Source organism: Microtus ochrogaster, unplaced genomic scaffold (genome assembly GCF_000317375.1).
Source record: "Microtus ochrogaster isolate Prairie Vole_2 unplaced genomic scaffold, MicOch1.0 UNK14, whole genome shotgun sequence".
Classification (NCBI taxonomy): domain Eukaryota; kingdom Metazoa; phylum Chordata; class Mammalia; order Rodentia; family Cricetidae; genus Microtus; species Microtus ochrogaster.
In genome coordinates this window covers 4387311-4399333 of record NW_004949112.1, presented here as the reverse complement: position 1 = coordinate 4399333, position 12023 = coordinate 4387311, and the positions used below count along the sequence as shown (strand labels likewise).

At 39.8% G+C, this 12023-nt stretch overlaps 1 protein-coding gene across 1 annotated transcript; it reads left to right on the top strand.

Moving 5' to 3' along the window:
- The first annotated feature begins 273 nt into the window (after positions 1 to 273).
- On the top strand, positions 274 to 608 carry LOC101983393 (cyclin-dependent kinase 2-associated protein 1-like). Its single transcript, XM_026789152.1, has one exon. The coding sequence runs from the start codon at positions 294 to 296 to the stop codon at positions 606 to 608; it is 315 nt and encodes a 104-aa protein (XP_026644953.1). The 5' UTR covers positions 274 to 293.
- Positions 609 to 12023: the final 11415 nt, after the last annotated feature.

The following is a 12023-nucleotide window of genomic DNA, read 5'->3' as shown; positions in this document are numbered from 1 at the left end:
ACACTGACATAAAACATAATATCACAGAGCACCGGCTGGGCTCAAAGTTTGCAGCCGCCCCTGGCAATCTACTGCAGCGGCTGCAGGGTGAGGTACGGCCATATTTCCCGGCACGGGCGCTGGGCGCTCGGACGGGCGAGGGGCTGCTCGGCCCCGGGCCTCGGCCTCGGCCTCGCTGCCCAGCTTGCGGCCTGGCCCGGCTATGCCCGGCTCTGCCCGCCTCCCACCGGGATATCGTACAAGCCGAACTTGACCGCCAGGGATGTTGTACCAAGCCGAACTTGACCGCGCACATGCCCGCCGCCGCCCTCAACGCCGGAAGTGTCCACTCACCGTATACTAGTATAGCGACATCCTCCCAGTATCGCCAGCTGCTGAGTGACTATGGGCCACCATCACTAGGCTACACCCAGGGAACTGGAAATAGCCAGGTGCCTCAAAGTAAATATGCAGAGCTGCTGGCCATCATTGAAGAGTTGGGGAAAGAGACCAGACCCACGTATGCAGGGAGCAAGAGCGCCATGGAGAGACTAAAACGAGGCATCATTCATGCCCGAAGCCTGGTTCAGGAGTGCGTGGCCGAAACGGAACGTAATGCCAGGTCCTAGCCCTGGCCAGTCTGAAGGCCCATCTCCCCTCCCCCTGGAGATGAGAGGCTTTGTTCAAAATGGCGGTGGTTTTCCTGCCATGGTCATTAAGCTCTGAACCCACATCCAGAAGACTGGGAAGACATTTTGCAGTTACTGACGGTGTGCATTCTAAGTAGTTAGAAACCATCCAGCTCTTTTTTCTTCCCAAGCATTGATTTGAAAGATGTTTGTGAAGCCACTTCACAGCAAGCTATTGTTTGCCCCCAAATACCAGTGTCTCCCTTTGGATACACTTGCCATTCGCCTCACCCCAGGTGACTTCCTTTCCATGAGCTCACCTGCCTCTGTGGACTTGAGTGCAGAGCACAGCACATCTGCTTAGTAAGCTGGCCTGCCTGTGGACAGTGTAGACGCTGCTTCACAGAGCTGCTCTGCTTAAGCCTTTGCATGACCGAGTGCTTTGAAGTCAATCTTAAACATGCACAAGTTATAAATACAGAAGAAAGAGCAATCTACCCAACCTGCCACGCGCGCTGCAAATGTCCATCCTGAGACTGTGGATCTCAGTTCCGTGTTTACTGTGAGACGTCACAACATCTGGAAGAAAACAACTGCAACTGTTGCATCTTTGTATTTATAACTTGATGTAATAAAGTTTATTTTCATTAAAAAAACATAATATCACAGTCACTGTGTGGATTTTTAAGTGCTTCCACAAGCCTAGGCAGCATTGCTCCATTGCTGTCCCCCAGGAGTGACTAGAGTCTAGCAATTTTCTCAAAGACTGCAAGGACAACAGAGATGGAGACTTTCTGTACTAGGACAGGAAGTTACAGCATGTTTTGAGAGTTTAAGCTGAGTGGTGACAGGAAATTGATGAAATCAATTTTATCCTCATTAAGTTTTTACTGATGGTGGTCACAACTGCCCATAACACTGTTTCTGCAGGCCAAATGAAATCACTGCAAATGAGGCTATCATAAAAATTATAATAGTAATTTGGAGTCCTTGTAAAAAGAGCCTCATCCCCTAGGGGGACGGATGGACTAGAGCAGCGAATGTGGGCTTAGAGAAGCTCCCACCTTACTCCAGCCTTGGCTCTTTTCTGTATTCTCACCCCTGAAATCAAGCTTGCTGAGAAGCCCACATTTATTTGCAAACTGCAAATGATACTTCATCTAAAGGCCTTGCTACTTTTCAATGTGAATCTTTGTTTCAGAACTAATAAGGCAGGGGTCAGGGCCGAGACTCATCGTGCCCTCAAATAAGCTAACAGGGAGAGTGAATTCCTTAGATGACTACTTGCAGCCATTTGTTTTTTGCTTGTTACAGAGTTTCTGTTTAGGGGTCACCAGACAAGTCATCCAAGAGCAGAAAGATGCTGGATTCGCCTGAGCTACTACAAATTGCAGTAACATCAGCGCCAATAACTGAGTTATATCAGAGGCTTCATCTGGACAGACCTTGTAGCACCAAGGAGACTTCTGCATGCCTTTTGCATATTTACACTTGTATGGTTTATTTGAGACTTCAATTTCAGTTTTTATATATCCTGTGCACTCATTCATGATCCCATTCTGTCTACTCATTCTGTCTTCCAAACCTCCACTGTTCTGCAGTATCCATTGTCCCATTGGTCACTAAAAAGACCTCATTTCTGAGCCCCTGCTTAAGCTTGTGACCACTATGAGAAGGCCTCTGCCTACAGCACAGCCATCCAACTGTCCACTTACATAATTCTGCTTCTCTTATAAACCCCCAACCCCATTTTCTCTTTTTATCATTTTTAGACAGCATATTATGTAATCCAGGCTGGCTTCAAACTCACTATGAAACTTCCCTTAAGCCGACTCCTCTTGCCTGTGTTTCTCATGTGCTGGGATTATAGACGTGTGCCCTGGGAGTGCCTGACTTTCCTTCTTCTTGTTGAGTTAGATTTGTTACTGTACTCATGTCTTCCTGACACTTCCATATCTCATAGCATAAGCTTCAGAAACTGGCATTTTCATACGCATGGTGTAGCAGCTATTTTGACTAAACGTTAAAAATGCAACAGAAATTCCGAGACCAACAGGCCTACTTTTGCAATTATTCTTTCCTTCATCAAAACAACAATAATCAAACTCCTAGGATGTGTCAGCACTCACTCCAGGTATCATGAGAACTTCCAATCGTTTGTATTTTCTTCCAAAAATAGAGCACATTAAAATCTCAAAAGTGTGGTTTTTTTGATTTCTCATTAGTACTTATGTTAAATTTAAATTATAAATCTTTTGAATTGTCAAACTTTTATAATATATTATGGAAAACATTACACTGAGCACTCCTAGAAATTTAAAAGGAGATTTTACACTATGAACATATGTAAAAAGAAATAATGAGAAAGGCAGGCAGAACTGATTCTTAGAGAATAATCTGTGCAATGAATCATAGAGGCAGCAAAGAACAGGAGAAATGAGAAATGTACTTGAAGGACACTAGGATCCGTAGAAATAAATCTGGGTTGATCAGTAGGAAAAGAGTATAAAGAAACATGTTAACATAAGGAGTGCTTATAATATTAACAGAGATGTTTAGTTTAGCAGACACTTACTTGGAAGAAAAATCAAAGTCTTGAAAATAAAATCAGAGACTTTCTGATCAAAAGTCTCACAAAGTTAGCAGTTGCTGAGGGTCCAAGAGTATTGATTAAAACCACATCAGTTCATTGAGGATCTTGACACTGAGGCAGACCATGGCCAACATGTAACTGAATGGGTCATTAATCATGTGAAAATTTCATCTTAGTCATATGTGAAAAATGAGCTGAATCTTGTAGGGTAGACCACATAAATAAACATTTAACTGTTCTGAAACCGGCATTCCATACTTCTTCGTTTCCATTCAGAATGTGGACGTGGACCTTCTCTATAGGTCTATCAGTCGCTGTCTTACTTCAGCTGTAAACAAGCCCACTGCCTGTCCATTGACCCATGTCTCTCCTGTCCTTCCATAGTGTCCTAGTTGTTGCTGAGGCAGAAGTCACCAGGGGTCCTACTTTTCCCATGTTCACTCAGAGACCCAACCAGGGATGTTTCTGGAGAGGTGAACTTTGCTTAATGTGGATATTGAGTCAGCAAATAAACTACTATGCTCTGTGCACATGGCTAGAGCCCTCTGCAATGCAGTAAGCTTTTACCTAAAAATAATAATTTTTTCCATTAAACCAGCCAGAATATTCCAGACTCTGAAGAAGGAAAATCATCAGATCAAAGCAAACCTAGACAACGTGGTGGGACCCTATTTAAATAAAAATCTTTATCTTATTTCTATAGTCCATGCCTGTAATTCAAAATTCAACAAATGAGAAAAATTCTTTAAAATTCATATAAATATAATGATACATGCCATACTTAAAGGCATGAAAAATTACTAACCAGTTCAAACACCAAATACATGCCATATACAGGTTTATATATTATAACAACCTTTGCATAGTTCCTTATTATGGGATATAAGTACTGTTCTGCTCATGAACACAATGACTGAATTATTCTGTCTGTAGCAGAGTACTGTGGAATATGCACATGTTGTGAACAGTTTTCTCCATCTACTCTCTGTTGGGATAATTTTTGTATGCTGTCTAAAGATGTGTATTTGTCCTTCCTCACCTGCCTAAAGCACCTTCTGAACGGTTTAACAAATATTTGAACATCCAATAGTTAGGCATTCTGAATGGTTTAACAAAGATTTGAACATCCAATAGTTAGGCATTCTGAATGGTTTAACAAAGATTTGAACATCCAATAGTTAGGCATTCTGAATGGTTTAACAAAGATATGAACATCCAATAGTTAGGCAGGAGAGGATAGGTGGGACTTCTAAAGAGAGACAGGAACTCTACAAAACAATCTGAGGTGCAGGAGATTAGGCAGCCAGATGCAGAGGAAGTCAGCCATACAGTACCGAGGTACTGAGGAACAGTAATGGGCCACATGGCAGAGCATAGATGAATATAAATGGGATAATTTCAGTTGTAAGAGATAGTTGGGAACAAGCTAAGTCAAGCTTACAGAATTAAGAAAAGGTCTCCATGTCATTACTAGAGAGCTATCAATGTAAGAGAAAGACCTGATAAAACTCTCACTATTGGTTGAAAACTTATAAGTGCATCCTTGCTGAAATTTTTTTCAAGCATATCTGCCATATACATTAAATAAAATCGAGGTGTAATACTGGATGTTTCTTCTCCTTCGAATAGCTTTGCGTGTAAGAAGACAGCAGAATTCAGTTCCAGCTTTATATAAAGGCAATGGAAGTCAAATTTTCTGGTATGTTAGCTCATGACTAGAAACTTTTACACTTACTAGAGGATGCATGCCGTACTCAGTAAAGGTATGGCATATACCTTTGTGTAGAATAATTGTTCATGTTTAAAGTTTCTGTATTTTCTCTGCTTCCATTCAGAAAATACTCATTTATGATTGGATTTCTTTTTTGAGAAAGGGTTTTTCTGTGTATCCCTGGCTGTCCTAGAACTCACCATTTGTAGACCAAGCTGACCTTGAACTCACAGAGATTTGCCTTCCCCTGCCTCCGGAGTGCTGGGATTAAAGGTGCACTACACTGTAGTAGGAAAGGCTGCTTGTTTCTTTACGGCTGCTCAAATCCCCAAAATAACCACACAGAAACTGTATTAATTAAATAACTGCTTGGTCAATAGCTTAAGCATGTTTCTGGCTAACTAATATTTTAAATTAACCCATCTAGTAGTAGTCTGTATATCACTTGAGGCTGTGGCCTACCAGGTAATGTTCCGGGTTGTGTCTCCAGTGGGGCTCCATGACTTCTCAATGACACCACACTCTTTATCCCAGCATTTAGTTTAGTTTTTCCTTCCTACCTACGTTCTTCTTGATATAGGCCAAAGCAGTTTCTTTATTCATTAACCAATAAAAGCAACACATAGACAGAAGGACCTCCCATACTCCACCATCCCCAACTTCATTTTCTTTTCAATATAGAAGATTTTAAACCTTTTCTCTTATACCTCAGGCTACAATCTCCAAGAGTGTGTGCTGAACTTTGAGAATTCTTGCCTGGTTCTCAAATTACTGTTAGCATTTTCAACTTTTTAGCACAAAGTAGGAAAATAGCTCTGGGCTGGTCAAATAGAACCTTCATTATGTTGATGCATGCTCCTTAAATTTTTCAATTTAATTTTTATTTTAAGCTTTATTATGAAAATGCTGCAGAAACAATTTATAATGAAATAGCTTAAAACCTCATCACTTAGTTTCCTGTACACACTGAGATGCAATGTTACCAGTTTTAACATTTTTACTCTGCATTTCTGGTTAATTGATAAGCTTGCCAAGCTACCTTTCATCCACAGACAAATCCTGACAGATGTTCTGTGCTCTTTACTCAACCCACTGTGGTACTTTGCTTGTTAGTCCCATACTGAGGGCTTGTGCATCTGTGCTTTTCAAGGATCTTGCCATATAATAGTGTTTTCTTGTTGGGTTCTTACCAGACCTTAATATAAGAAAAATGCAGTCTTGTAAGACAAGTTTCATAGTATTTCAACAAAAGGATGAAATAGTTGTTCAACAAAGCACTACAAAACTTGTCAGCAATTCTTTAAATGTTCAGAGATCTCACCAGTGAAGCCTTCTGTATAGCCCTGTGGTTTTCTCTATTGAAAGGAAAATAATTAACAACTCAATAACCTTCCGAGTTATTGTCTGTTTGGATAGTCTATTTTTTTTTGATTTAGTAGGTTTTACATTCCAAGAAATTATTCAGTTCACTATTGTGTAATTCCTCATGGAAGCCTCTTAAGATTCTTTATATCTGTCATGTGTTATAATGTCTTGTTTTACACAATAATTTTATTGATTGAGTCCTTGTCCTTTTTTGTAGAGGGTAGTTTAATATAACCTGTGGTTTGTTTAATTGCCTTTTAAAAAGCCAACTCTGTCTCACCATTCTTTCTCATTTTCCTTCTGGTTTTTAGTTCCTTCATTTCTGCTCTAGTTTGTGTGCATTCCTCTGTTATCTTCAAAATTAGTTTTCCCTCTTTGTTCTAGCTCCCTGTGGTCTGAAGTTAAATAGTCTGTATTTTGTCTTTTGTTTTTATGTACATCTTTATTGAACTGAGTTTTATTCCTAGAACCAATTTTTCTGTATCATAGAAGTTTGCTGTGTCAAGGTTTTCAGTTTTGTTCTCGATTCTTTTTAATATCTCTTTATTTCTCCTTTGATTCTTTGTTAATGAAGAGGATTCTATTTAATTTTTTTGTTTATGTTCCTTTAGTGATAAATTTATTAATTTCCAAATATTGTATTATTGTGGCCAGAAAAGATACATTAGCTGAATAGAATCTTGAATTCATTGACATTTTGTGCCCCAGTGTCCCACAAGTACTGGGAAGAGCTTGTCTCCAGCTGTCGCTACACTCAATGCTACAATGTGCTTGCAACAGCCTTCAAGCCCCAAGTGCTCTGCTGTCTCCTGGTGTTTTTCAGTCAAGACACTCTCTGTTCATTGTGATCAAATCTCCCTGCCTTATCAAGCTTTCCCATGGTTAGCATTTTTGCTTGCCAGGGGCCAAATGTGGTTGCCCCAACATGAGCATTCTCTTTCACTCATCCCAAACTAACACAGAATCATCTTTCTAAGTTTTCAGTTACAGAGAAACTATCTATGAAGAATGCACTTGTATGGGGCTCTTGCCCTACAGTCAAGAGTGAAGCAGATGCACAGACTAGTCTGTTCTATGAGCCCTGCACTTCTGGAGTCTGCACTGTGGTCGGGCTTTGGAAAGAGGTGTGGATAAAGGAGAGAAAATGCTAGCATGTGTTTATTCTTATTAAAAAGTGCATTCCGCTTGCCAAGCTTCTGAAGATCTGTAATTCAGTAGATGTGTAGTGTTTATACTGCATGGTAGTAGTAATCAGAGAAGCTCTGAGCTAGCGAACACAGGCACTGCTTTCAGGTTAAACACTGCTGTGTCCAGTCAGGTACCCACTTGTCTCATCCATAAAGCAAGACTATGAGCTGGATAAAACTCTTAAGTCTCTCTACCTGGAATCCAATGATTCTAACTCCTTGTGTGACATTTTTTAAAATTCTTTTGCATAATGAGAAGGTTTGTTATGGTTAATTTGCTGAAGGATTTACAGAGCAATACTACTTTGCTACTTCATTCCCCCAAAATTTTAATATGATTTTCTTTAAATAATTTATTGATTTCCCTTAAACAAGACAGCTATCATTTATCAGAGAGATATCTGCTTCTGCCTTAGGAAGATATGTTATTGTGAGAAATTCTAAGTGGTAAGCTTACCTCATAAACAGAGGCCACGTGCATACAAGAAAATTGTTAAATACCTTCTGGAGACAGCCTTGAAAACATGGGCTATGTCGTCTTTCTGTCATTGATTGGATTCCTTGGGTTGTTGTCTTGGGCATTGTCTTTAACTCTGACAGACTTCGTAGAACAACCTGATAGAGAGTGACCTTTGTTGTGTTGATTCTTGATCTTACAGTATTGTTCAAATATCCACACAAAAAATATTGTATGACTTGTCATTGGTGATGAAATTTTTTCCAACTATTAGATATCATTAGGCTGCAAATAGTTAAGAATGTCCATTTGTAGAGTTCCTCCTGCATGTGACTTACCGGAAACACTCTGTCTAATCCTCATGACTCTACAGTGCTAGCATTCTGCCTCCACAGAGGGAGTTACAATGGGGACTACTGAGAACTCAAGAACAATGGCAATGGGTCTCTGATCCTACTGCACGTAATGGCTTTGTGGGAGCCTAGGCAGCTTGGATGCTCACCTTACTAGAAATGGATGGAGGTGGGGGTTCCTTGGACTTCCCACAGGGCAGGGAACCCTGATTGCTCTTTGGGCTGAGGAGGGAGGGGGACTTGATTGGGGGAGGGGGAGGGAAATGTGAGGCGGTGGCGGGGAAGAGACGGAGATCTTTAATAAATAAATAAATTTAAAAAAAAACAAGGTATAGAGAAAAACTGAGCAGTTTATTCAGGGTACACAGTTTTTATAGTCTGGAGCTGAAGGTGGAAAACAGCTGACCACAGGCCACAGTGTGTTTGCACCCCACAGTTATCCACTAGACTGAAGCCCCAAATTCATTCACATGTACAAATGCTTTATTATTATTGAGTTCATCTTTGCACACCCAAATCTTACACAGTGCTTAGGCAACCTTGTTCTTTAAAATCTGTAGAAACTGTGTTCTCTGATCTCATATGAATGGTAAGGATAATTACCACAACATGAATTACCTTCTATTATTGAAATGTTTATACTGGGATCTCATTTTAGACTGCTTTCCTGCAAATGGTAACTGCAAAATAGTGGATTTTATTAATTTAAGAAGTTCCAACTACTTTAGAAATGTTATTTTCAATAATGGTCTCCTCATGTCTTCATTCAATCTATATATCAAATGGATTACAGATAGTTGAAACTCATCAGACTAAATGAACCATTCAGTATCACAACCCATAGTAGAAAAAAAAAGAGGACAAAAGATTTGGTAACTTTCAGTTCTTTCCTATACTGTGCATACTAGATAAGATCTCTGAGAAAACAGTAAATTTGGATACAGAATTTGGCCTTAACGTAACAGGTTCTACTTCCAAATGAGACTCTTGTTTGATACCCCCTTCATTCTCTGATTCAGTAATGACTGGAAATATGTCTCATGTTTGGTTGGTACCTGATAACACTTCAGTTATTTTTATTGTATCATTTGATCTTCAGAGAACTTAGGTGTGTAATTGCCCTTACTATTCAAGTAAGCAGAAGCAAAATAATATAAAAAATGACTTATAAGTTGAATCTCTTTTAATTCTAAAAGCAAACAAAAATTAATACATTAGAGATTAATTTTATTATTACATAAATGCAGCAATTGAGACTACACTAAGTAATCTCTCTCTCTCTCTCTCTCTCTCTCTCTCTCTCTCTCTCTCTCCCTCTCTCCTACACACACACACACACACACACACACACACACACACACACCACTCTCATCATATGATGAGTGTTTTAGAATAGCTTCCTTGAAAATAGGGTAAGACAAGATGCTGCATGTAGGTTAGGTTTATTGGGTAGAACTCAGAAGGTTAATCAAAAGGAATTAGAAAAGAAAGGCAGATTGGAAAGGGGCCAGGAAAAGAACTGACCTGCTGTATTCCTGAAGCTAAGGCCTTAGAAGGCATATTGGGAAGTTTTTTAGGTGCTGTTCTTGTAGAATCCTCTCTACTTGAGGAAGACAGCGTAGCCTTATATGTATGTAGGTAAAATTGTCTCTGAGTAGTGGATGAGCCCTGGAACAATGAGTAAATTGGATAAAGCAGTTTTCTAAGCACAAAGACAGATTTCTTTGAAGGGATGACTCATGTGCAATTGATATTTTCAGCAGAGAGGGAGGAAATGCAGACCTTGAAGAGGAATTCTGAACAAGTTTCTAAGTGCTCCTTTTTTTCTCTCTCTAATCCTTTTTATGCACTTTTTATTAAATTTTTTAAATACATTTTCTTTTAACTTTATGTAGTTATCACCATTCCCAATCCTCCTCTCTTCTTTCCCCACCCTTCTCCCTCACCGACCTTCCACTCCTCAGAAAGAGCAAGGCATTCCATGGGGAATCATCAAAGTCTGACATTTCATTTCACTTTGAGGCAAAACCAAGCCCCCCAACCCCAAAATCTAGGTTGAGCAAGGTATTCCCTCCAATGAGAATGTGCTCCAAGACACTAGTTCAATCACTAGGGATAAATCCTGGTCCCATTGCCAGTGGTCCCACAGACTACCCAAGCCTCATAACTGTCTGCCACATTTTGTGGGCCTAGTTTGGTACTCAGCAAGTTCCCCTGCTCTCAGTCCAGAGTCAGTGAGCTTTCATTAGCTGAGATCAGCAGTTTCTGTGGGTATCCTCATCCTGATCTCTACTCCTTTGCTCATATTATTGCTCCTCCCTCTCTTGAACTGTTCTCTGATAGCCTGGCCCAGTACTTTGCTGTAGATCTCAGTATCTGCTTCTATCAATCACTGGATGAAGACTCCATAATGACAATTAAGGTAGTCATCAATCTGATTACAAAGTTAGGTGTCCCCTCCAGTGTTGCTTAAAGTCTTAACTGGGGTCATCCTTAGGGATTCCTGGGGATTTCCCTAGTGCCATGTTTCTTGCTAGCCCTTTGATGGCTCCTAAAAAAGACATCCTGAGTGAGGTAACCCAGATCCAGACAGACAAACATGGTATTCATAAGTGGACACTGGACATAAAGCAATGGATAACCAGCTTATAGTCCAAGATCCCAGAGCAGCTAGGTAACAAGGGGAACCCTAAGAGAGACATACATGAATCCCCCTGGGAAGGGAAACAGACAAGAACTAAAAAAATTAGGAGTATGGAGGGGGAAAAGGGAACATGGGAGGGGAGAGGGATGGGAGGAGGGGAGGGAGGAAGAGAAGAGTGAATGTGTCCCTTATAATTAGTAAGGCAGTAGGCATGTACTGTGTCTGATAGCTTCCTTCTGGCCTCTTTCTTCCTTCATTATTTCACTCCCCATAGCTTTAAGAATTGAATCATGTCATTGATCTCATTTATACTTGAAGACAAGAATGTTTGCTCAGAATTATACAAGTGCCATAATACGAAATAGACTGCCATGCACTAACTCTTTATACTTAAATATATTTCTCTGAAATTTCTCAAAAATATCTGCATCTCAAAGATGAGGATGTACCATTAAATTGAGTGAGATAACAGATGTGTTAAATACTGTCTGGCAAATGGAACTGAGCCCTTAAGGGATATTTGTATTTTATACCATTTCCCTTATGACTTCCACTTGCAATACATGAAGAATATCAGTCAACATAATGAAAGGCAGAAGGTATTTTTAAACTCAATAATAGTCACTTGCTTAGACAATGAGAAGTCCTGCATTCCATCCTCCACATTGCAAATACATTAGTAAACTTACTTGCAACATAAATAACTTTTAACATTTTTCCTGTTGTCTGACTCCAGAATCTTTTCATTTCTGAGAAGAGGGGTAAATTAGGAAGGGGACTCATTCTTTCCCCTCTTATATTGAACCTAATATTGATTTTACCCAACCCTATTTTCTCCATCAGCTTCAGTATGACCTTGAGAAGAATAGCCTCATTGCCCCGAAAATATTTTGATACGTGTAGTTAAAGTGGGCAATGTTCTCTAAACAGAAATTGAGCCTGAAGAGAGTCTAGTACTAATTAGGGAACTTTACTGCTGTCCTTATGTCAACTCAACCTGCACTAAAACTAGCAAAGAGAGAAAAATAGCAAGAGTTTCTTGCTTCTAACTTTTAGTCAAGATGCTTTCTTGCCAATCCTTGCATTCTTCATTGGCTAAAAGATG

What these genes read in the sequence shown, in the direction of transcription:
- LOC101983393 (XM_026789152.1), top strand. Translation starts at nt 294, where the DNA reads ATGCCCGCCGCCGCCCTCAACGCCGGAAGTGTCCACTCACCGTATACT.